The sequence below is a fragment of the Oncorhynchus kisutch genome, linkage group LG30, assembly GCF_002021735.2.
Source record: "Oncorhynchus kisutch isolate 150728-3 linkage group LG30, Okis_V2, whole genome shotgun sequence".
Classification (NCBI taxonomy): Eukaryota; Metazoa; Chordata; class Actinopteri; order Salmoniformes; family Salmonidae; genus Oncorhynchus; species Oncorhynchus kisutch.
In genome coordinates, this window is record NC_034203.2 from 20,776,714 (window position 1) to 20,804,345 (window position 27,632).

General features: G+C 43.0%; 1 protein-coding gene across 1 annotated transcript in view; it reads left to right on the top strand.

Annotated features, from left to right (window-relative positions):
• LOC109874554 (beta-1,4-galactosyltransferase 2) overlaps positions 1 to 27,632 on the top strand; it is a 151,664-nt gene that overhangs the window by 100,084 nt on the left and 23,948 nt on the right. The window contains exon 3 of the mRNA XM_020466524.2: positions 2,030 to 2,265. Coding sequence (XP_020322113.1) covers positions 2,030 to 2,265 — 236 coding nt within the window. The remainder of the gene's footprint in view (positions 1 to 2,029; positions 2,266 to 27,632) is intronic.

Genomic DNA, 27,632 nt, shown 5'->3' on the forward strand with positions numbered 1-27,632 from the left:
CAATTTGTGCACAGCATGCATCCTCATCAAATGTGGCTAAATTGGCTACTGTATAGTGGTTTGTGGCTAACTATAGCCTGCATGCTACCAGCTTTGGGTCAGTGTTGATGCTAGTTTGTGCCCTTACTACTTCCATATTGTTCTGAGACCAAGTGATATTCCAACGTTTGGACCATGTCCCAGATAGCAGAATCATATACTGTGATTATAATTTACAACTTTTTTAAATCACATAATTAGCAAGTACTGTTGCAAATCCCAATGTCCAAGTGCTTCCATTCACTGAAGATGTGGAGGTCTCTTTAAGCTTGTACTGTATTACTGATTTGACCTGTCCCTTGTGCTCTATGTAATGCATGGTAGTGGGGTGTGATGCAACAATAACTCATCTTTTTGTCAGTTACAGTATTGTTGTGGTTTATACTGTATGCTGGTTATGTATGGTTACAATAGTATCTAACCAAGCATTTACATAGAGGATACCGGTGATGTTACACTAATACTGATGCTGTTGATGATAACAGTGGGGATATCACCATCATCAATAATTCAACAACTAACATGGCCAATAAAAACAGACCCGTTGCTCAGTGTTGCAGGATGATGATGTGTTGCTCTCTGTGTTTCCGCTTAGTTTTTGTTTATGCCTGTTTTTAATAGTCTCCTAGCTAGCAGCGAGGGAGAGAGTGTGCCATGTGTGTGTGCGCACCGTGTGTGTTCCAATTATCATCCCATTAGTGAGGTTCAGGTCCTCTCCTGCTATGTCCACTATACACATTAATGAATCGTTCTCTAACACTAACGAGTAGATGAAGGGAGGGCACCTAGTGGGAAATATGAGGAGGGAGAGGGAGCATACCTGGTATGAGGGCTTCTTGTGGCATGTGTCTTAAATTGCATCCTATTCCCTATGTAGTGCACTACTTTTGGCCAGAGGCCTATGGAGTAGTGCACTATATAGGGGACAGGATGCCATTTGAGATACACATTGTATGTTTGTCAGTGGATTCGGGCATAACAGGCTACACTCTAGAATGATACAGTTTGGTATCTGACTCACCCTGCGTTGTCGATGACTCAGATTAAATGGAGTGTCTGTCTATATGAGCCACATTCCGTTAGTTTTGTTCACGCTCTCAACAAATGCATCATGCTTTTCAGCGCGTAGTACATACAGGTAACTGCCAAAATAAAGGAAATACCAACATAAAGTGTCTTAATAGGGCGTTGGGCCACCACGAGCCAGAACAGCTTCAATGCACCTTGGCCTAGATTCTACAAGTGTCTGGAACTCTATTGGAGGGATGCGACACCGTTCCTCCACGAGAAATTCCATAATTTGGTGTTTGTTGATGGTGGTGGAAAACTCTGTCTCAAGCACCCCTCCAGAATCTCCAATACATAATTTCCATGCCCATCAAACCATTCAGTGACCACTCGTGTGCTGTGGATGAGGGCATTGTCATCCTATAGGGGCATAGCCATGGTAACCAAAATAATGGCTTGCCAAGCATTTTGATACATGACCCTAAGCATGATGGGATGTATCTTCCTTAACTCAGGAACCACACCTGTGTTGAAGCACCTGCTTTCAATATACTCTGTATCCCTCATTTACTCAAGTGTTTCCATTATTTGGGCAGTTACCTGTACATCAATTATAAGTGGATTACCTCATGATATGGTGGAGTTGTGGTAGGCAGCACTCCCTTTGGTGGCCAGAGACAAAGGAATGGTTTGTTGTGGAGTAGACTGATCATTAGAATGCTAAGAGTTTAGTGTTTGTTGTTGTGGCTATAGATGGGCATTGCAGCTCCGTAATTGCTTTCCATGTATTTTCATCTCCAGGGAGAGAATACTTGAAGGTTAAGTCTTAGGTGTTTTTATTTCAAGCTATTGGTACTACTGCTTTTCAGACGCAACCTTCCCATGAATTCTGTAAACATTGCGTTCCCACAGGCATTTACCCGTATTTGCACATTCCAGTTGGCTTTGATGTCGACAATGCATCCCCTCTTTCTTTCTCCAGTGGGCCGCCTCCTCATCGAGTTTGCCTCCCAGATGACGATGGAACGAGTGCAGAAGGAGAACCCCAACGTGACGGAGGGGGGCAAGTACACCCCACCGGACTGCCGCGCCAAACAGAAGGTGGCTATCATTATCCCGTTCAGACACAGAGACAACCACCTCAAGTACTGGCTGCACTACCTGCACCCCATCCTACGACGGCAGAAGATCGACTACGGCATCTATATCATAACCCAGGTCAGTGTTTAGGATTTTTCAACTGATTTAGGATCCACTTCTTCTACCCTGGACCTACTGTAACTTTAACTATCAATAGATATTAGCCACACAACAAAGTGGGCCATTGAACCGTAGATATAATGGAATTATAATGCTGTGCCTCACTACCTTTTCCAGTACGAGATGAATGATAATCCAATATACGCTGCTGTTTCATCCTTGTCCGTCCACTGAGTGACACATTCCATTCCCAAAACACTTCAAGAGAGGTCAAAGGAGCTTCTTATTCATGTAGGGGCAGGATCGTTCAACTTCAAGTGCCCCAGCCCCTCCATGTCCACCCCTGTTCCCCATGAGACAATAGAAGTGTCGTACAATTCCACCATTCAGGGGAGGATGTTGGGTAATGTGCTCTGATGTCCTCCGTCAGTCCTTCCAGTGGGTGCAGCACCCTAGTTACTCCCTCTGTGGAACAGGCGGTTTGGTTCCGCCTGCTCAGCTCAGCCCAGCGTGTCTCTTGATTTATGTCCCAGGCTCTCATAACTCCGTTATTATCCATGTCAGAGGCCTCATCTTCTCTATCATTAATGCTGCGCTTGTTCTTCTTCTGCACTGGGAACAGAGAAGTAGAAACGAGGAGTATGTGCGTGCATGCAATGCATTTGTTTCCCCTTTCATTTCCATCCAGTCTATTCTCCCTGAACATCTACTGTATAGCTGTAGCTATTGTACTGTGAAAAGCAAGGCTATTATTTAGGCTATGCAAATGTTTGGATGATGAGCAGAACAGAGTTCTTTTCACAGTCTTGTGTTTGTTGACCTATAATTAAGGGTAACCTGCCTGTTTGGTTTTGGATTAGTTTTAGGCATTGTGGGAATTCTTATCTAGCCTAATAGGTGGCAGATCAAGTGCAGATCACCATTTGAGCTGTCAGATGCTGGAAGCACATAACATTATCCACGCAGCATATGTATATTAAATATAATGTAATCAGTTTCATATAGAGTTCATTTCCATTAGCAACAGTGACAAAGTAAAGTCCCTGACTCCCAGAGGATTGACTCACCAAGACACCAACCAGCAGCTGCAGGGAAAAGCTTTGATTAGTTTTACATTTTCTGTTGATTACATTTTTGTAGACTAATTTATTGGTACACTCTTAAATAAAACGTGCTATCTAGAAGGTTCTTCGGCTGTCCCCATAGGGGAACCATTTGAAGAACCATTTTTGGTTGCAGGTAACACTTTTGGGTTCCTTTCTACAGAGGTTTCTACATGGAACCCAAAAGGGTTCGGTCTGGAACCAAAAAGGGTTCAACTATGGGGACAGCCGAAGAACCCTTTTGGAACTCTTTTTTTCTAAGAGTGTAGTTGCATCTCTGGTTTGTGACTTTATGTGTTTTTGAAATAAAGCCTAAAATGACCTGTCCCTCCAAATTAGTGTTTTGTGATATATCTGACTCTTGTTTTTGTGCAACACAATTACCAATGTGACTAAGCTCAGTATTGAGCCTGAGAGAGCTAGGAAATGGTGTCTGTGTACCATGTACTAAAATACTTAGAACCACTAAGGCTAAGAAGTAATCACATTTTCCTTCCGATTATTTCATTAACCTATATCATGTTATTTCAAGTTATTCCTTTGGAGCGCATGCAGAAGAGATTTTGAATGGGAGTAACGAGTGTGTTGATATAATGGTAATATTATCAGAATTCTGCTTTCAATCGACATAGTACTGTATGATTCAGTGCAATACCTATCACAACAAAGAGTCTTCTAATAACCCAATGAAAGCCTATAGCCGACATAACAAACAAGATGTTTACAATCAATATTGTTTTGATAATAAAATTGTTTAAGTGAAACTCAAATAAACAGTTCCCAGAATCATATATGGGCTGCAAAAATCCTACATTTGATTTAATTTGCAAAAATGTTCCAAAAATGTTCCGTTCATCACTTGAACGAAAGCCTCAATTAGAAAGCCTCAATTAGAAAGCCTCAATTAGAAAGCCTCAATTCGAAAATCAAGTTTAATTGAGCCATTGTATTTACCCATGTTCTGTCTCAACTCTGGGACCACCCTCCAGCTGATTTTCTTGCCCGATGCTGGACTCTATAGCGCAAGAGGAGAGAGACTCAGATAGAAACATTCACACCTCCATTAATTTACAAAAGGATAGTCTAATAGCAGTTCACATTTCACTAACAAGGTGTGAGAATGCTGTAAATACTGACGACAACTGATGGTAAAAGCGTGTTGTTTAAAAAAAGAAAATGGTACAATATGGTACGTTCACCTGACACAATACTAAAATTTGAAATATCTAACTGAATATCACAGACCTGATTTGCCCTAAAGAAAATGCATCAATCCCCTACAAATATGTCAAGTTATTATAATCTGCATAATAATCAAAACAACCTTATAATGAGTCATGATTTATATACTGTATAGCCAATAGAAAGAAGCATATATACACAATTTTTTCATTAACATCTTTGTGTTTTTGTTTATAAAATAATGATAAAAAGACTAGGTGAAGTAGATGTGCTCAAAATGCCTCTACTGCTTCAAATGAGCATTAACGTCAAGCACCGCGACTCGCTGACACGTCAAACAGCACATCGCACACTATATGTAGTATGACGCAACTTTTAAACGAGGAACCACTATACACATCATGGCAGTTTTATTTCCTAGGTTAACTCTCAACATATGGCTCAGTCAGATAGTGAGTGCTGCTCTAGAATTGTTACTATAATAGGGGCTTCACACCATGGCTGCACTGGGATCTACTCCCTCCCACAACAACGCAACCAGAGGAGGAGGGAGAGAAGCCTAGACAATCACAAGGCAACCAGAGACCAAGGATACAAGGGATTTTGACTCACTAATCGTATCCACACCGTTCTGCTGCTGCCATTTCTTATCCTCCTCTCTCGTAGGAGGACACTTTATCCATCACGCGCACCAGAGTGTTAAATGATTGTAAGTCGGAGCCTTTTACTCAGAGCGGTGGAGAGGAAGCAGAGCAGTAGGGAGGAAAATGGGATAATTTCCCAGTTTATCATGCTTGCAGATCATTTCTGCCATGTCCTATGAGTCAAAACAGTTGTTTGAGGGAAATTCACCAGAGACAGAGAGATATCTTCTCCAGCTGCCACACCCCGGGCCAGCAGCCTTAGTGCTGATTCAGTACCAGCTCTGTCACTCAGCAGAAGAGAGGGTCTACTCTGCTCTGCTCCTAATCTGATTCTGAACATGTGAACTCTTCCAGGAGATGCACAGACACAGGTGGTGCAGCGAAGAGCTTCAACCCCGTTACTGTGCAGTGAGCTTAGGCATCACACATCACATGACCAGTGGGAAAACAAATGGGGGAAAGCCGGGCAGACAGATACATAACCCTCCCTGTTCACCCAGTGGACTCCTACCTGATCTCAGATAGAGACTCAGCAGTGTATTCATAACTTACCAAGGACACTAAGCACAGCCAGCCATTGGACAGCCATAGCTACTGTTATAACAGTATGTTCTGCGTGGGCGACTGAACGTGGTGTCCGTGGTTCTGGTGGGGTCTGAGTCTAGCTTCTGCAGAGCTGTAACACCTGCCAGGAACCAACGCCAACGTTTGCCTGTCGCCCCCATGATGCTAATCATGTTCACTGGAAGGAGGCCCAGATTGAGGGACTAAAAAAGGAACACTTAATATTGCTGGCGGTGCTGTTAACATGCTGTTGACAAGAGGAAAGGAAGATGCTATCTACAGTCACTGGAGAATATATGTTAGGTTAGATTCCATTTTCAACTAGATGATTAGAAACAATACCATATGATGTAACGTAATGACATCATAATTAGTGTTTAATCATAGTCTTTAAGTATCACCGACATGCGTGACAGAACAGAGTGTGAAAGCTGATCTACAAAGCAGCGGTGGAGTGATTGATTCTGTGCTGTCTCATCTGATGCCTCCGTGATCAGCACTAGCTGGCTGGCTGGGACGTGTGTTTTAGAGAGGGCGTGTTGGTCACACAGACTAAAGCCTGCAGTCACAGAGGATGCTGCTTGTCCTAGTGGTGACATGGAGATTGCTTGGAGCCTTGGATTCATTTCAATACTTGTATCAGAAGACATGCATAGTCACCTGAATGATATCATTTAAATCCCCGTTTCCACAAACACAGTATGGTGCCCATGCTAGAGCAATCAACGTATGTTTTAACTACCTGCATGATTTGGAAATGATTCATAGTAATTACAATTTACAAGTACTGCAATTTGCTGAGGGCTTTATGTTTGCTGCCCTCTATGTTATAAGCTGAGGCTATAGGCTGAACTCCTCGTGATTATCAACACATGACATGGTAATCTCTCCCCCCTGAGATGGTGAGGTCATCAGAGGCAGAATACTTCATATCAGTATCCTAATGGAATGGACCTTGACACTTTTAGCATTTCAAAAGAATGGAACCTTATAGACGGGTAGGTTGTTTAGCAACAAAATCCATGTTTGCGCAACTATGTGGCAAAACAGACAGGTTTGGCTTAGTGTTGACAACATGTAAATTATATTTGGTCTCCAATGTTTATTGAAAACATAAATAGATTTGCACAATGAGTAAATACATCATTACAGTTGTTGGTTAGATAGCTAGTGAATTTTTTGCCATATTAGCATAGACCTGGCATCAGTCAAAACATCTCTAAACAAGTCATGGTATCAAGAACAATATGAAACTAACTGAAACAAGCCAACTACGATTCCTCACACGGAAGCTTCTTGTCATTTTCACTAGCTATCTGGCCACACAGAATCACCACAACACACGGACTGCTGACCCATTGAAGCGTGCACATCATTTTGTGGCATTGTCAGCTAACTCATCTATTACAAAAAGTGTCAGTTATTTTGTCTCTAGTCTCTATCTATTGTTCCTGTTCCCAAGAAAGCTAAGGTAACTGAACTAAATGACTATCACCCTGTAGCACTCACTTCCATCATCATGAAGTGCTTTGAGAGACTAGTCAAGGATCATATCACCTCCACCCTACCTGACACCCTAGACCCACTTCAATTTGCTTACCGCCCCAATAAGTCCACAGACGCAATCGCAATCACACTGCACACTGCCCTAACCCATCTGGACAAGAGGAATACCTATGTAAGAATGATGTTCATCGACTAAAGCTCAGCATTTAATACCATAGTACCCTCCAAACTCGTCATTAAGATGGAGACCCTGGGTCTCGACCCCGCCATGTGCAACTGGGTCCTGGACTTTCTGACGGGCCACCCCCAGGTGGTGAGGCAACTTCTTCACCCTGCTGATCCTCAACACTGGGGCCCCACAAGGGTGTGTACTCAGCACTCTCCTGTATTCCCTGTTCACCCATGTCTGCGTGGCCATGCACGCCTCCAACTCAATCATCAACTTTGTAGACGACACTACAGTGGTAGGCTTGATTACCAACAACGACAAGACGGCCTACAGGGAGGAGGTGAGGGCCCTCGGAGTGTGGTGTCAGGAAAATAACCTCACACTCAACGTCAACAAAGCAAAGGAGATGATCGTGGACTTGAAGAAACAGCAGAGGGAGCACCCCCTTATCCATCGACGGGACAGTAGTGGAGAAGGTGGAAAGTTTTAAGTTCCTCGGCATACACATCACGGACTAACTGAAATGGTCCACCCACACAGACAGCGTGGTGAAGAAGGGGCAACGCCAGGAGGCTGAAGAAATTTGGCTTGTCACCAAAATCACAAACTTTTACAGATGCACAATCGAGAGCATCCTGTCGGGCTGTATCACCGCCTGGTACGGCAACTGCTCTGCCCACAACCATAAGGCTCTCCAGAGGGTAGTGAGGTCTGCACAACGCATCACCGGGGGCAAACTACCTGCCCTCCATGACACCTACACCACCCGATGTCACAGGAAGGCCAAAAAGATCAAGGACAACAACCACCCGAGCCACTGCCTGTTCACCCCACTATCATCCAGAAGGCGAGGTCAGTATAGGTGCATCGAAGCTGGGACTGAGAGACTGAAAAACAGCTTCTATCTCAAGGCCTTCAGAATGTTAAACAGCCATTACTAACATTGAGTGGCTGCTGCCAACATACTGACTCAAATCTCTAGCCACTTCAATAATTAAAAATTGGATGTAATAAATGTATCACTAGTCACTTTAAACAATGCCACTTTATATAATGTTTACATACCCTACATTACTCATCTCATATGTATGTATATACTGTACTCTATACCATCTACTGGATCTTGCCTATGCCGTTCTGCCATCGCTCATCCATATATTTATATGTACATATTCCTATTCATTCCTTTAGACTTGTAGTATAAGGTAGCTTATGTGAAATGGTTAGATTACTAGTTAGATATTACTGCATGGTCAGAACTAGAAGCACAAGCATTTCGCTACACTCACATTAACATCTGCTAACCATGTGTATGTGACCAATAAAATGTGATTTGATTTGATTTGACAAGCCTTTAGATATCTTTCCTTGACCCAAGTAGTACAGAAATTCAAGCCACCCCCCATAAGAGGTAATCATTATCTTCAGGCAGACTTAAGAAATCGGATAAACTGCTCAGACTAAAGACTAAAGACTAAAGACTAAAGACTAAAGACTAAAGACTAAAGGCTAAAGACTAAAGACTAAAGACTAAAGACTAAAGACTAAAGGCTAAAGACTAAAGACTAAAGACTAAAGACTAAAGGCTAAAGACTAAAGACTAAAGGCTAAAGACTAAAGACTAAAGGCTAAAGACTAAAGGCTAAAGACTAAAGACTAAAGACTAAAGACTAAAGGCTAAAGACTAAAGGCTAAAGACTAAAGACTAAAGGCTAAAGACTAAAGACTAAAGGCTAAAGGCTAAAGACTAAAGACTAAAGACTAAAGACTAAAGGCTAAAGACTAAAGGCTAAAGACTAAAGACTAAAGGCTAACGACTAAAGACTAAAGGCTAAAGACTAAAGGCTAAAGACTAAAGACTAAAGACTAAAGGCTAAAGACTAAAGGCTAAAGACTAAAGGCTAAAGACTAAAGACTAAAGACTAAAGGCTTATCCCTCTCTTTATTGGTGTATGTTCCTCCTCAGGTCTAATAACCCACACTGGTTGAAAAAGCAGAAAAGGAGGTTTGTGCAATTGACCAAGGAATAGGATATTGATCCTATGAGCAACTCTTTCGGGCCCTCTGTGACTGTGTGTTCCTGTGTGTTCTAAGAACCACTCATACTGTTTTGCAGAGCGGAGAGCAGACAGTGTAAAGCTACTTGCGTTACAGTTTCCGACCCAGCGAAACAAGCAGCCAGTCTGACTCTGAACTGGGCTGTTCATAACTGGAGTGCAGAGTATTACACAGAAGTCTCTGTTCAGAGTAGAGAGGAAGGAGAGGGAAAGAGGTGAATCATTCTCAAAGATGACAGGGAACGAACATTTGGAATGATTGGTGGGCTTGGAGTAGGAGCAAGCACAATATTACTACACTGAAGACCGAGGATGTCTATCAGTCTTTTAGTATGGAAGAAGAGAAAAGGCCAATGACTTGATGATGATGTACGTTGGTACTTATTTGCTTGGAGAAAAGTCCCAAAGAGAGCTGATGTACACTATTGCCATATGCTGCATTAATAAAGAGGCAATTGAGGTTTTATTTTATTGGCTGAGCACTTAGGTCCCAAACTCTCTGATTCAGAGAGGTTGGGTTAAATGCGGAAGACACATTTCAGTTGTATTCATTCAGTTGTGCAACTAACTAGGTATCCCCCTTTCCTTTCCCTTTCTCTTAGGTGTCCATTAGGAGTGTTATTTACCACTTCTTCCCATTAAAGGCAGAACGCAGAGAGAAAGAAAAACAGTCCTCAAGGTTTAGTCGACAACCATAAAATAAATGGACTTAGAGCTCAATGAACATGGTAGATGATCATGACGTGGTAGTCTCAAGACAACACTTTTCTTGTGTGACTGGGAATCTTAAGGATGACTACATGTGGATACCATTAGATGTGGTAGTCAAGTGATAAATAAAGTCAAATGTAAACTATGTTCAAGGGATCATGATTTAGCCTATAACACGACTCAGGATAAGACCCAGATGCAGACACAGAAGGCAGACAGTTAGAATCGCAGATGTTTATTACAAAACAGGGGGCAGGAAAATGGCAGGTCCAGGACAGGCAGAGGTCGGTAATCCAAGACAGCGTCAACAAGGGACAGAACGGCAGGCAGGCTCAGGGTCAGGGCAGGCAGAGGTCAGAACCGGGAGGACTAGAAAACAGAAACTTGAAAAAATGGCAAATGGGAGAAAACGCTGGTAAGACAAGACGAGACAAACTGGCAACAGACCAACGGAAAACGCAGGTATAAGGACACAGGGGATAATGGGGGAAATGTGAGACACCTGGTGGGCAGAGACAAGCACAAGACAGGTGAAACAGATCAGGGTGTGACAGCCTAAGTATTAGAGTTTTCCATTTAGCTAACTACATAAATTACTTAACGAATCCTGTCGCTTCGCACTATGGATTTCAGGTTCTCTCTTTCTCTCTTTTGGGTTGAAATGTCATGATATTTATACAGTGCCTCCTTTGTTATATACAATCTCACCCTTCTCTCTGTGTCTGACAGCCTCGCTATTCAAGAGACAAGGGAAATCCTGCCCAATTCCCATGACATTGACAAATCACCGTAAAACCTGGTGAAAATGTAATTCATATTCCAAGGTGATTCATTCTTCCTGCCTCCAATTTCTAATATTAATATTATTTGGGTTGCCTGTTGTTCTCTGCCAAGCCAGCAATCCTTATCAGAGGCAGGATAGGAGCCACTCGGAGTGACAGCAAACCATAGCATGCTGATGGTGCTGGGGCTTTGTGTAAGCCGGGGGTAAACTTAATTGATTCTGTAATAAACCTTCCAACAATTCTCTCACTCTTTCAACGACGAGGCCTTGAATCAATCCCACCTCAATTGTTAATGTATTAAGCCCGTCATAAATAAAACATAATGGAAGGAAACATATTATATTACGTCCCTGTAATGCCAATGGTTGTGGAGTGTAATTCCAAGGATAGGCAAGATTAAACATTGCATACTGGCTGGTACTCCTGCTGTCTTTGTATTGTTGGAAAGGGACTCGTCCTCTCTCTCTCTTTCTCTTTCTCTCTCGTATTTCCCTCCCACCTCTATCTGAGAATGTCTAAAATAATCCTTAGCACAGCGTGCTTTGCTGGGAGGACGTCTCTCTCACTCTCTGGTGTGGTGCGGGATTGTATTTCTGCACCACTGCTAAAGCTTGAGGACTCTAGAATCGCAGCGACAGTTAGATGAAATAATGACCTGCCAACAGCAGAAAGCCCATATAATATGTTAAACACTCCATGGAAGGAACTAGGCCAAATGTTATGTCAGAACTATGTCCTGTATACAGTGCATTATCAGCGCCCTTAAATGAATAACATCCAAACAACCTCCATTCAAATCAACACATGTAGTGTTGAACAAACACTCCTTGTTATAATATACAGAAGGTACAGTATAGCGGTGGAGTTAGACAATTACATTCATGGTAGAAGTGGTGAAGAAAACTCCACATCTAATCTGGGAGAAAAAGCTCTCCTGTCAATAGAGCTTTTCCGTTCTCAGCTGAAATGATTCATATTATTGATTGGTGTAGTATCAGATATTGTTATTCTCAAGGACTCCCTAGCCTGACGTTTCTGTTTTCAGGGCTGAAGCTCTATGTGGCTCTCATGAAAAATGAAATAGACCACCGGGAAGTGCATCTTGTCAAGATGTTCGACACGTCCTTCAATCTCAATGCCTTTCAGCTTTCTTCCCTCACACCCCTGTGACCTCTCTGGTCTCTTAATACTAAATTACACAGTTTGTTTCTGGGCAATAAAATCTAAATCATTTCATCAGGAGACAGATACAGTAGAGAAACTCAATTTGTCCTCGACCACTACACCTCATTGATTACATTTTAAAAACATAGCCTGAACAGACTATGACAGACCTACCTAGAACTTAGTAGAGCAGTAGTGTTAAAGTTTCTATCAAATATCCTCTTCCTTGACGTGTTCTTAATATGGAGGGAGTGTCAGGTCACAACCTATATACTGTACTTCCACGACAGTCTAGAGGCTTCACCACTGGGGTATAGAGAGCCTGCCTCCTGCAAACCCAATGAAACCTGACTCTGCAATTACAAGCCGCTGGAGTGGAACACGGCTAATCGTGAGTAACGGACGTCTGGCACCTTGACCCCCTGAAGCCAGTTCAATCAGCCGCTAGGTGCTAACGCTAGTCCACGCCATGCAGCCAGGGGGGTGGGGGTGAGATGAGCTATGACCTGTGGGCGTCAGCACAATCACATCACTGTGTATGCAGGGCTGGTCCAGTCGGCAGCGCTCAACCCTGACCATGTAATGGGCTGTCCTTCAAAGAAGAAAGGTCCCGTGGGTGTGTCTCTCCCCCTTTGTCCCCCTTTCTCTCCTCTCTCCTAATCTCCCTCTCCTCTCTCTTTCCCTCCTCTCCTCTCTCTTTCCCTCCTCTCCCTCTCCACCGCGCCAGCCTCCGAGCTTATCGGAGTGCCAATCAGGGACGGACAAGGCTACTCGCCCCCTGGATCCAACACAGCCTTCCTAATCCATCATGCACCAGCAGAGGTGAAAGGGAGAGGAGAGCAGAAGAGAGGAGGAGAGCCCTTAACTCTATTCACTCATCACACTCTCAGGGTCTCAGGGACTGTGTCCCCAAATGACACCCTATTTCCTTTTATAGTGCACTACTTTTGACCAGGACCCATAGGGATCTGGTCGAAAGTAGTGCACTATGTATGGAATAGGGTGCTATTTGGGACACAAGCAGGATCTGGCCTGCTATGCCACAGCTGTTGTCTTGATGGTCGGTAGTCCTGAAATGAGAACATGAGTCACAAATATCAAGCAGTAATGGAAAATGACTGTCAGGAATAACCAGTGACTGACTGTGATTGTAGGGTGTCTGTTGGACTTTGTGGATATTGAGAATGGGGATGATGATACGGTTGGAACTTAGATGTGATCTCAGATTTGGCTGCATTTGCTCTTGACTGTTTGGTAGATCAGTTCAATAGCTTGTTTGCTTTACTGCAGAATACTTTAACTTTAACCTCAGTGGAACCATTGCAAAAGTATTCACACCCTTGGCATTTTTCCTGTTTTGTTGCATTACAACCTGTAATTTAAATGGATTTTTATTTGGATTTATTTGGATTTCATGTAATGGACATACACAAAATAGTCCAAATAGGTAAAGTGAAATTTAAAAAACGTAAAAAATATATTCTTTTTTACAGAAAAGTGGTGCGTGCATATACACTAAAATAACACATCCTAGATCTGAAAGAATGAAATATTCTTATTAAATACTTTTTTCTTTACATAGTTGAATGTGCTGACAACAAAATCACACAAAAATGATCAATGGAAATCAAATTTATCAACCCATGGAGGTCTGGATTTGGAGTCACACTCAAAATTAAAGTGAAAAACCACACTACAGGCTGATCCAACTTTGATGTAATGTCCTTAAAACAAGTCAAAATGAGGCTCAGTAGTGTGTGTGGCCTCCACGTGCCTGTATGACCTCCCTACAACGCCTGGGTATGCTCCTGATGAGGTGGCGGATGGTCTCCTGAGGGATCTCCTCCCAGACCTGGACTAAAGCATCCGCCAACTCCTGGACAGTCTGTGGTGCAACGTGGCGTTGGTGGATGGAGCGAGACATGATGTCCCAGATGTGCTCAATTGGATTCAGGTCTGGGGAACGTGCGGGCCAGTCCATAGCATCAATGCCTCCCTCTTGCAGGAACTGCTGACACACTCCAGCCACATGAGGTCTAGCATTGTCTTGCATTAGGAGGAACCCAGGGCCAACCGCACCAGCATATGGTCTCACAGGGGGTCTGAGGATCTCATCTCGGTACCTAATGGCAGTCAGGCTACCTCTGGCGAGCACATGGAGGGCTGTGCGGCCCCCTAAAGAAATGCCACCCCACACCATGACTGACCCGCCATGACTGACCCACCGCCAAACCGGTCATGCTCCACGGCGTCTCCAGACTGTCAAGTCTGTCACATGTGCTCAGTGTGAACCTGTTTTCATCTGTGAATAGCACAGGGCGCCAGTGGCGAATTTGCCAATCTTGGTGTTCTCTGGCAAATGCCAAACGTCCTGCATGGTGTTGGGCTGTAAGCACAACCCCCACCTGTGGACGTCGGGCCCTCATACCACCCTCATGGAGTCTGTTTCTGACCATTTCAGCAGACACATGCACGTTTGTGGCCTGCTGGAGGTCATTTTGCAGGGCTCTGGCAGTGCTCCTCCTGCTCCTGCTTGCACAAAGGCGGAGGTAGCGGTCCTGCTGCTGGGTTGTTGCCCTCCTACGGCCTCCTCCACATCTCCTGATGTACTGGCCTGTCTCCTGGTAGCGCCTCCATGCTCTGGACACTACGCTGACAGACACAGCAAACCTTCTTGCCACAGCTCGCATTGATGTGCCATCCTGGATGAGCTGCACTACCTGAGCCACTTGTGTGGGTTGTAGACTCCGTCTCATGCTACCACTAGAGTGAAAGCACCGCCAGCATTCAAAAGTGACCAAAACATCAGCCAGGAAGCATAGAAACTGAGAAGTGGTCTGGTCACCACCTGCAGAACCACTCCTTTATTGGGGGTGTCTTGCTAATTGCCTATAGTTTCCACCTGTTGTCTATTCCATTTGCACAACAGCATGTGAAATGTATTGTCAATCAGTGTTGCTTCCTAAGTGGACAGTTTGATTTCACACAAGTGTGATTGACTTGGAGTTACATTGTGTTGTTGAAGTGTTCCCTTTATTTTTTTGAGCAGTGTATATTCACCCCCTTCGCTATGAAGCCCCTAAATAAGATCTGGTGCAAAAAATTACCTTCAGAAATCACATAATTAATTAAATAAACTCCACCTGTGTGCAATCTAAGTGTCACATGATCTCAGCACCTGTTCTCAAAGGCCCCAGAGACTGCAACACCACTAAGCAAGAGGCACCACCAAGCAAGTGGCACCATGAAGACCAAGGAGCTCTTCAAACAGGTCAGGGACAAAGTTGTGGAGATGTACAGATCAGGGTTGGGTTATAGAAAAATATCCGAAACTTTGAACATCCCACGGAGCACCATTAAATCCATTATTAAAAAATGGAAAGAATATGGCACCACAACAAAACTGCCAAGAGAGGGCCGCCCACCAAAACTCACAGACCAGGCAAGGGCATTAATCAGAGAGGCAACAAAGAGACCAAAGATAACCCTGAAGGAGCTGCAAAGCTCCACAGCGGAGATTGGAGTATCTGTCTGTAACGGCTTTCTTCCTGGGAAGGAGAGGACAAAAGCGCAGCGTGATTAGTGTTAAACATCTTTAATAAAGACGATAACCGAGAACACTACACAAAATACAAAACAATAAATGTGAAAACCGAAATAGTCCTGTGTGGTGAAAACAAACACAGACACAGAAACAATCACCCACAAACCCCAACACAAAACAAGCTACCTAAATATGGTTCCCAATCAGAGCCAATGACTAACACCTGTCTCTGATTGAGAACCATATCAGGCCAAACACAGAAACAGACCAACTAGACACACAACATAGAATGCCCACCCAGCTCACGTCCTGACCAACACTAAAACAAGGAAAACACACAAGAACTATGGTCAGAATGTGACACTGTCCATAGAACCACTTTAAGCCGTACACTCCACAGAGCTGGGCTTTATGGCAGAGTGGCCAGAAAAAAGCTATTGCTTAAAGAATAAAATAAGCACACATGTTTGGTGTTCTCCAAAAGGCTTGTGGGAGACTCCCCAAACATATGGAAGAAGGTACTCTGGTCAGATGAGACTAAATTGAGCTTTTTGGCAACCAAGGAAAACACTATGTCTGGCACCAACCCAACACCCCTCATCCCCCCGAGAATACCATCCCCACAGTGAAACATGTTGGTGGCAGCATCTTGCTGTGGGGATGTTTTTCATCGGCAGGGACTGGGAAACTGGTCAGAATTTAAGGAATGATGGATGGCGCTAAATACAGGGAAATTCTTGAGGGAAACCTGTTTCAGTCTTCCAGAGATTTGAGACTGGGACGGAGGTTCACCTTCCAGCAGGACAATGATCCTAAGCATCCTGCTAAAGCAACACACGAGTGGTTTAAGGGGAAACATTTACATGTCTTGGAATGGCCTAGTCAAAGCCCAGACCTCAATCCAAATGAGAATCTGTGGTATGACTTAAAGATTGCTGTACACCAGCAGGAACCCATCCAACTTGAAGGAGCTGGAGCAGTTTTGCCTTGAAGAATGGGCAACAATCCCAGTGGCTAGATGTGCCAAGCTTATAGAGACTTGCAGCTGTAATTGCTGCAAAAGGTGGCTCTACAAAGTATTGACTTTGTGGGGGTAAATAGTTATGCACTGTCGGGTTTTCCGTTTTTTTTCTAATATTTCTTGTTTGTTTCACAATATAAAATATTTAGCATCTTCAAAGTGGTAGCCATGTTGTGTAAATCAAATTATACAAACCCCCAAAAAATCTGTTTTAATTCCAGGTTGTAAGGCAACAAAATGCCAAGGGGGGTGAATACTTTCGCAAGGCATTGTATCCGCATGTAGTATTGGCTACTTGGGTCTACTCATACCTGCTTGTATTTACATCACCCATGCACTCTCTATATCAAGCACAGTTGTCTGCACACTCAATGAGCTACAAATAACGACTGTATTTCCAATACAACTCACCAGATACTTATTTTAAAGGCAGAGATGAATACAAAACAACCCAAAACAACCTAGACCATGAATTTGTTTTCAATAGTCTCTGTCTAGACAGCTGCACTAATGATTCAAGTTTCTAGACGTATTTTATGATGTACCTGCCATGCTTTGTTGTTTGATGTTAGATTTGAAGTAGCAATTTGATCTGGAGCTCCAGTACTCTCTAAGGGGAGCCATGTTAAGCATTGAATTCATCAGGATCTGTTTCTATTCCACAACAAAGGACACATCTAACTAGCTCAAACCTACAATGGTCTAGTTACGTCATATTCATGTAATTCATGAAATCCTAGTGTCATTGTAACTGATGGATCTTCTATCCTTCTATCTCCTAAGTACTACTTTGGGTCTTAGTTGTTCGATTTTTCTAATGGCATTTGCCATTCTTGAATCCATGTCATTTATGGATAGAAGTGGAGTCATGCCATCAATTTATTAAATTGTGTGTGTGCACTTCCCTGTTTTATTCAGTGTAATTGGATGGGTAATTAAAGTGTAAAAGCAGTGTCATCTAACTGTAAATCCTGCTATTCACACACTCTCTCTCTCTCTCTCTCTCTCTCTCACACACAAACACACACACACACACACACATACACACACACACACACACACACACACACACACACACACACACACACACACACACACACACACACACACACACACACACACACACACACACACACACACACACACACACACACACACACACCAGGGTTTAAATACACAATCCTATTACTGGTGGTTGGAGCAGAATTAGGTCCATTTAGAAAATCAAAGACTAATTATTTAATTGCCTCTCTCTTTATACACTGAGTGTACAAAACATTAAGAACACCATGTTATAGACTGACCAGCTGAATCTAGGTGAAAGTTATGATCCCTTATTGATGTCACTTGTTAAATCCACTTCAATCAGTGTAGATGAAGGGGAGGAGACAGGTTAAAGAAGGATTGTTAATCCTTGAGACAATTGAGACATGGATAGTATAAATATTGAAGTGCCTTTGAATGGGGTATGGTAGTAGATGCCAGGTGCACCGGTTTGTGTCAAGAACTGCCACGCTGCTGGGTTTTTTGTGCTCAACATTTTCCTGTGTGTATCAAGAATGGTCCACCACCCAAAGGACATCCAGCCAACTTGACAAAACTGTGGAAAGCATTTGAGTCAACAGTGGCCAGCATCACTTTTCAAAGGCTTCCGACACCTTGTAGAGTCCATGCTCTGACAAATTGAGGCTGTTCTGAAGGTGAAGGGGGGGGGGGGGGACAAATCATAAATAGGAAAGTGTTCTTAATGTTTCGTGCACTCAGTGTATGTGCCCCATTTTTTGTGATTGTTTGACAGCAATTATGTGGGAATGATCAAGTTGCTTCTTTTGACATTTGCAAAATTACATTTTAGATTGTGAGACAGCTTTATTCACTCATGTTTATTGGAACATGTATTGATGTTGTTAATAATGTCTAATGCACATGTTGGATGCAGTTTATTTGTCTTTTTCATGTGCAAGATATTAATAATGAACCATCTAAAAATGTCTGGGGTCTGCTAAACTGAAGAGAGTGGATTTGGTATTTAAATATTTGATTGGTCAAACACAAATCAGTAGGAAAATCCTGCGAACGCAGCATACATGATGATGCCAACAAAGTGATAACATTTGACAAGGGTTAACACCAACCATGGATGGCATCTCCTTCCATTGCTTGGAGTAAAGTGTCCATACTGCAGTATGTTTGGCTGCAGGGCCGTTGCCTCTCCATTCTGATGGTGAGTTTGTCTACTGCAGGTGGACAGAATACGTTGCGTTATTACCATTCTGACACTGAGGTTGTCGAGGTGGACACACAGGCAGCAGACTGCTCTGGGCTCCTGCGGCTATGGAACTGGGGGTTAACCTATCTAAACTGCCCATACTGAGAGTTTCTATAGACAGCAGGGGCCACAGCAGGAGAGCTGTGTCCCAAATGGCATCCTATTCCCTTTATAGTGCACAACAAAGTTGACGTAGACAAGAAGCTTTAAGTGCACTTTCGCATTCGATTCGTCAAACGTAGTGCACTTTAAAGGCACTAGGATGCCATGTGAGACGTAGCCATTGTTTGTTCTCCATATTGCTGACCTTTAAAGCAGTGGTAAATTGGTCAGCTTTTGTTGTGCTTTAATTATAGACTGACCTGAGATAAATATATAAAAGGATTTAGGCTACCCCCATCCAATCACATTGTTGTCCAGGGCACTGAGAATTGACACAGTTCAGGTGGAATCAATTTACAAAGAAAGGAAATGGAATCAAATCCTGCCATGCAAGGATCCCCCTTCAACCACCCAGCAAATGCAACAATAGCTTCATGTTCACATGTCCAATATTTTATGACGGGTATGAAGCCAGAATACTCAGTACAGAATGTTTCTGTTTTATATACACCACTCTGTACCCTTACCAAAACAGATTTTGCCAGTCTGAGTAAATCCATTAAAAAATAATAATAAAATACCCAGGCTCAAACATTCAATAACCAGTACGATATTGGATTTACAGTAATAACATACAGCAATTATGATATAGTTGACAGAATGTGTTTAGATTTTCCCAGGTAGGATATATTTACCAGCACACCATTTGACTACATTGAGATGATTTGTGCTTGGAACACATCATGAGGAACATGATTTCATACAATGTTCTCTCTAGTCGTTAATAGAATGATGATTCTCTATTTCAATGATTCTCAACACATGGTGTAAAGCAACACAAGACATGATGAGACAGATGCTCTTGGAATAATGAAAGAGAGCATTCTGAAGGCTCTTGATCATGTTCCAATGCTCACCACTGGGACCAAGTACAGTATTCATTTCCATTCGTATCATTCTGATAGTACTACTACACGTGCTCCTGCAAAGACTGCTACTCGCCAGGTGTAGACGCTCTCATCTTGACTAATGTGAGGATTTTCACAGACATGTAGCTGCATTTCTAATTATGTATCTGTGCAGAGGCCTGAAGGTACTAGTAGGGTTGCACATTTTGGGGAATATTCAGAGGTGGAATCTTTCCATGGGAATTAATGGGAATATATGGGAATTAACGGAAATATATGCAAATGAATAATAATACCAATTAAATGTAGATTTTTTTTGCATTGGATATATTTACCATATCATATGGAGACAGAAAACATAAACATTTTACCTTATCATAAGTAGACAGAAAACATAAACATTTTACCTTATCATAAGTAGACATAATTGCAAATGATTAAATCCTTCTAATAGAAATAAATAAAAAAACTATTTTGTTACGAATTTAACTTTAATTAAATGAGTTGACTCTTCACATGGGATGAACAACAAAATAAAAGGAATATTGAATGGTCCCCAAAGATCCATTGCGTCTCCCAAAAACGTTTTCAACATACATCTGTAAAATGATAATCTAGAAACTAAAGCTTTGGTTGTCTTCCTCTCTCCCTGGACTCTCTCCCTGGACTACATTGAGATGATTTGTGCTTGGAAGACATCATGAGGAACATGATTTCATACAATGTTCTCTCTAGTCATTAATATAATTAATGTGGTGCTCTTATTCTTCTCACTTTGCTTGGTGAGGTAGATTGCTGCTATAACTTGATGACCCTTCACATACGTAACCATTTCCTTGGCTCTCTTGTAGAGTGTATCCATTGTTTTCAGTGCCATGATGTCCTTGAGGAGCAGATTCAATGCATGAGCAGCACAGCCAATGGGTGTGATGTGAGGGTAGGACTCCTCCACTTTAGACCAAGCAGCCTTCATGTTTGCAGCATTGTCTGTCACCAGTGCAAATACCTTCTGTGATCCAATGTCCACCTCTTGAACATCAGACTCTGAGGCCTCATCTTCACTGTCCCTTCCCAACCTTGTTGAGGATGGCTCATTGTCAGGCTCAAAAATCCTCAAATTCGCCTGGGTGCCCACCAATTTTTCAACCCTTGTATTGGTCAACCTGTTGCGTGCTTTGGTGTGTGTGTGTGTTCCCAAACAAGGACCAGTTGCGCTCTGAGGCGGCTGATGTTGATGGGATTTGGAGGATGATGGAGGCAACAGGGGAAAGACCCTCAGATCCACAAAGTCTCTTCCACCAGGTGGCTGAAGAGATGTTGGCAAGACTGCCATATTGCATATCCATCCCAAAGCCCTAGCTTAGAAGTGTACTTCGCCAGACTGCCAAGAACCTTGCCCTCATCCAGGCCAAGTTGGCGAGACACGGTAGTGATGACACCATAGGCCTTGTTGATCTCTGCACCAGATAGGATGCTCTTGCAAGCAGATAGTACTTGGGGTCCAACATGTACGCTGGGGCGTGTATGGGCTTCAAGCAGAAGTCTTCACGCTTTTTTAATGTATTTCAGAACTGCAGTTTCCTCTGCTTGGAGCAACAGTGAAGTGGGCAGGGCATTACGGATTTCTTCTCTTACATCTGAAAGCAGAGTCTGAACATCAGACAGGATGGCTTTGTCTCCCACAATCCATGCAATGGCTACTGCTATAGGTTTCAGGAGTTTCAGGCTGTTTACCACTCTCGAAATGCATCATCCAAGGGGATCCTCTTGATAGGGCTGTTCATATTGGCAGACTGATATGGCCATTTCTTGGAGAGACTCCTTCCCCTCCAGGAGACTGTCAAACATGATGACAACATCACCCCAACGGGTGTTGCTGGGCAGCTTCAATGTGGTGCTCTTATTCTTCTCACTTTGCTTGGTGAGGTAGATTGCTGCTATAACTGGATGAGCCTTCACATACCTAACCATTTCCTTGGCTCTCTTGTAGAGTGTATCCATTGTTTTCAGTGCCATGATGTCCTTGAGGAGCAGATTCAATTCATGAGCAGCACAGCCAATGGGTGTGATGTAAGGGTAGGACTCCTCCACTTTAGACCAGTCAGCTTTCATGTTTGCAGCATTGTCTGTCACCAGTGCAAATACCTTCTGTGATCCAAGGTCATTGATGACTACCTTCAGCTCATCTGTAATGTAGAGACCGGTGTGTCTGTTGTCCCTTGTGTCTGTGCTCTTGTAGAATACTGGTTGAGGGGTGGAGATGATGTAGTTAATTATTCCTTGCCCACAAACATTCAACCACCCAACAGAGATGATTGCAATACATTCTGATTTCTCTATGATTTGCTTGACCTTCACTTTAAATTGGTTGAACTTTGCATCCAGCAAATGAGTAGATAAAGCATGTCTGGTTGGAAGGGTGTATGCTGGGCAAAAAACATTCAGAAATCTCTTCCAATACACATTGCCTGTGAGCATCAGAGGTGAACCAGTTCCATACACAGCTTGGACAAGACATTCACCAGCATTTCTCTGACTACATTCCTCCATTGAGGTTGCTTGTTGTGAGCACTGAGGGAACTTTATGCACATGGCCAGATGATTCTACATCTTTCTTGCATTCTTCACATATGATTTTGCACTGCATTTGCAAATGTATACAGCTTTTCCTTCTACATTAGCTGCAGTGAAATGTCTCCACACATCAGATAGTGCCTGTGGCATTTTCCTGTAAAGATTAGAGAAAAATTTGTTTAAAAAAAACCTAATTCAATTCCATGTACAGATCGAGTTAAGCAGTTAGATTAAACAACTCTTTTGTAAGATAAATGTTTTAAAATGAAACATGTATGGAAACAGGTGAATTAACACTCCTCCGTTAGCAGGCTCAAGCAAGCTAAAACACACATGGTAGCAAAAACAAACTATCAGAAATTGTTAACAAGTTAGAAATGATTTAAACACACTTTGCTGTAGGCTACTATTTACTAGTTAACAAAAAATAATGTATGTCATATAAAATATATTCACCCCACCCAGTATTGTAATCAAAACTTACCAGAAAGCATGTGGTCCTTGGCTCAGACAGTGTAGTAGTGTGGGCTAAATAGCATCTCATTAGTTTGCAAGATCTTGAGAATCAGCTGTACATGTGATGGAAGAATGCACTGTGCATGCAGAGTGTTGCAGTTCCATTGAATTGGGGATAGTTTATCCAAAATATGCCACAAGACCTAGAATTGCCTGATGTGTACCCCACAAAAAAAGGTTGACTGTTGTAAGCTAACATTTTTGATGAATTTAAGCAGAATTCCCCAAATTCCAGAGTTTATTCCCATGAAAAATTTCAGAAATTTATCGGAAAGTTTCTGACCCTTTGCAACCCTATGTACTAGGAGGATAGTTACACATCTTCCGACCACGTTTCATTTGTAAAGTCAAGTCTCCGGTTTACTACCTTGAAAAGAGTGCTACAGTTATTCAATCTGTCGATGTGCCCTTGAGCAAGGAGGCTGACCCTGTAAAACAACACATTTTACTCCACCTATGTGACGACAAAACATATATATTTGTATCTTTTTGGGGGGGAGTGAATGTAGTCAATATTGGGGATAACAACATCCCTTTTTTATCCAGTTAACAGGTTCATTTAAGAGAGTGGCATTCCTATTCAATTTCTCCTATCTCTGTGAAGGAGAATGAATAGGCAGTTCTTATAAAAGCTCTTGTGGATAGTATTTTAATTAACAAATGGAATACTACAGTACTGGCAGTAGGGTTGTGTCAGAAATGTCACCATATTCCTTACATAGTGCGCTACCAAAGCCTGATCAAAAGTAGTACACTATTTAGGGAATAGGGTGCCATTTGGGATACAGATTACAATTGAAAGTACCAACTGTACTGTAGTTGATCCACAGTTATGCATGTATCATGAGGAGCTATGTTATAGTTACAATATGCTCTAAAATGGAAATGGAAAAGATAGGGAGGAAATCCCTTTGCCGACATCTTCGTCAAACAGAGACAGTAGAGAGACACTTGCATGTCATCAGATAGATAGATCAAGTCTACATGCTAAAGTAAAACATAGTAGTTGTTTCCGGCTCAGGGGACATGGTTGAAAGTGAACCATCCAGTCATTTAACAGCAAGCCATCCATCCACCACAGAGAGAGGAGTCCATCAACTCTCTCCACCTTCCATCCTGGAAGAGAAACAAATCATGTGTGGTTTGCCTAGTATCCTGTGTGCTTGGCCTAGTATCCTGTGTGGTTGGCCTAGCATCCTGTGTGGTTGGCCTAGTATCCTGTGTGGTTGGCCTAGTATCCTGTGTGGTTGGCCTAGTATCCTGTGTGGTTGGCCTAGCATCCTGTGTGGTTGGCCTAGCATCCTGTTTGGTTGGCCTAGCATCCTGTGTGGTTGGCTAGCATCCTGTTTGGTTGGCCTAGCATCCTGTTTGGTTGGCCTAGTATCCTGTTTGGTTTGCCTAGCATCCTGTTTGGTTTGCCTAGCATCCTGTTTGGTTGGCCTAGCATCCTGTTTGGTTGGTCTAGCATCCTGTTTGGTTGGTCTAGCATCCTGTTTGGTTGGCCTAGCATCCTGTTTGGTGTGGCCTAGCATCCTGTTTGGTTGGCCTAGTATCCTGTTTGGTTTGCCTAGCATCCTGTTTGGTTTGCCTAGTATCCTGTTTGGTTGGCCTAGCATCCTGTGTGGTTGGCCTGGCATCCTGTTTGGTTGGCCTAGTATCCTGTTTGGTTGGCCTAGTATCCTGTTTGGTTTGCCTAGCATCCTGTTTGGTTGGCCTAGCATCCTGTTTGGTTGGTCTAGCATCCTGTTTGGTTGGCCTAGCATCCTAGGCATGTTAGTTCATTATATTGAAATGTGTGATTTACAACAGTCAGAATGACATCCTCATTAAAATGGCAATTAGGTATTATGATTATGGCTCTAGATTGCAGGAAAAATCTGTTTCAGGTGTTTGAAAAATGCTAAATTCTCCAACCCCATCCATTCTCACGTACTTTGTGCCCCTCTAAACGGGTGCATGACGCCCCTGCTGCTGTCTCAAAATGTATTGACCCTGTATGTATGGTCATGAATAAACAACAGTTTTAAAATTCCTAATACATCATACAGGCACTATCTCTGTATCAACCACGTTTATTTACAAATAGGTGATTTATGTTCCCTCGGCCCAGTAAAAGCCTTATCAGTATCTCACTGCACAAGTTAATAACCAAGTGTATGTCCCAAATGGCATCATATTCCCTATATAGTGCACTACTTTTGACCAGATCCTTATAGGCCCTGGTCAAAAGTAGTGCACTTTGTAGGGAATAGGGTGCCATTTGGGAGAACGCCCAAGTGGAAGCAATGGTGTGTTAATCACACTACAGCCGATGAGTTGGAGACTGCTCCATTTTGCTAATGTCTGTTACAATTTCAAACCAGGCCATGTATAACTAACAGGTTTAATTAGTTTGGATTGATATTCATATCACATGTCCAATGGAATAGACGCTTGACAACTCTCATCTTGTGTACTTCTCAAGAGTATCTTGTCCTGTGTCGCTTTTCCCTGTTGGATCATTTTTCCCCCCAGTTTTTTCAATGAGATACTTTATCCTATAATGGTGTCTGTTGATCAACGAGGCCATGTAAAACAGAATTTCTCTCTCTCTCTCTCTCTCTCTCTCTCTCTCTCTCTCTCTGTCTCTCCCTCTCTCTCTCTCTCTGCTCTCTCTCTGTCTCCCTCTCTCTCCGTCTCTCTGTCTCCCTCTCTCTCTCTCTCTCTCTGTATCCCTCTCTCTCTGTCTCTCTCCATCTCTCTCCGTCTCTCTCTCTCTCCGTCTCACCGTCTCTCTCTCTCTCTCTCTCTCTGTATCTGTCTCTCTCCGTCTCTCCATCTCTCTCTCTCTCTCTCTCTGTCTCCCTCTCTCTCTCTGTCTCTCTCCATCTCTCTCCGTCTCTCTCTCTCTCTCTCTCTCTGTCTCTCTCCGTCTCACCGTCTCTCTCTCTCTCTCTCTGTATCTGTCTCTCTCCGTCTCTCCGTCTCTCTCTCTCTCTCTCTCGCTGTATCTGTCTCTCTCCGTCTCTCTGTCTCTCCGTCTCTCTCTCTCTCTCTGTCTCCCTCTCTCTCTCTGTCTCTCTCCATCTCTCTCCGTCTTTCCGTCTCTCCGTCTCTCTCTCGCTCTCTCTTCCCTAAGAGTAGAATATGCTCTTTCATAATACTTAGTGTATCATTTTGCAGTTGGTAATGGAAAGGGATATGAGATTACAGTTCTGTTACATCTATTCTTTAATCAACTATCAACGAGATGTTAACTGGTTTCTCTGATTGGGGTGAAGCCTTTTCATGTTCAGTTGACTATCCGAGGTCATTAAAGGCGCTTTCACACAAACCTACAGTAAAACCAAGAAATTAATTATTTGCTGATGTGAACCACATCTAGGCTAGTAGTTTGTTTCATTCAATATCTCTTGTATACCAATACTACAGCAGAAAGGTCCTTCTTTGTGGGATGTTGTTAATGATATTTCCAAATGTTTTGTGGCATGCTCGCATGAGATCCAGTTAGTTGCATGTGGAGAGTTGCCTTAAAAGTAAATGGCAGGATAAGCGGTCTTTTCATGCCATGTATGCTTAATGCATCCGGACAGATACGAGAACATCGCAATTAAATTAGCAGGGCTTGTCGTGCATGCTTACACAGCAGAAGCCCCAAATGTTTTGTTCTTCTCTTAGCAGCAATAACACCAACGAACGGGGGTATAACTCACAGTGACAGGGGGATTTGAGGAGCCTCTGTCAGTAGTATTGCGAGGCAGCTTGTGCCCAATTGCTCCTAATACAAAGTGATTTGAAGCCATCAACACTATGCGTGACTCACCCACCCACCCAGAGAGTCATCCACAGGCACCTGGCCCAGTTAACATGGAACATCCTCCTAATAATGCAACAATGTAGAATGTCTTGGCTCAGCTTGTCAAACTGTTGAGAGTGGTCCAGTAAATCCTCTTTCCACCTCCGTGATCATTTGGCACGTCTGACTCCTGTGACTCCTGCCTTTGTGATGTGGCAGTTACCACCTGCTCCCCATGGCCTGAGTGCTGCTTGTCTCAGTCTAATTCAGGGACATGTTGGCCGAAGCCATTTGAGAACAACACAGTGAGTGAAGGACAGTCCTGGTTGGCTGTCGCTGCCTGGATGACTGATGATGTGTGCTGATCTGCACTGAGTGACACATGCCACCAAACCTCCCATAAAGCTACTGTGACCTATGCTGTCATGTCACAACATTCCAAATGCTACAGTGTGCTTGTTTATCAGTGTACATTCCTGCTGCACAGTACCTAGCCATAGTTCCATTAATGCATGCACTATGTTTTATGTTTTGTACCATGAACTCTTTAATCCTCAAGGGAGGTTTTGAATTACATTTTGCATTTGAGTAATTTAGCAGATGCTCTTATCCAGAGCGACTTGCAGTTAATGCATTCATCTTAAGATAGATAGGCCCAATATGTCAAACCATTTGATATTGACTTTCATGTTGGAATGCCTGTGCTACTTCTAATCTCTCTGCTTTACATTCGACCAGCTATGCAGCTTATGCAGCAGCACAGCATCAGAGTGGAGCATACTGTTGGATCG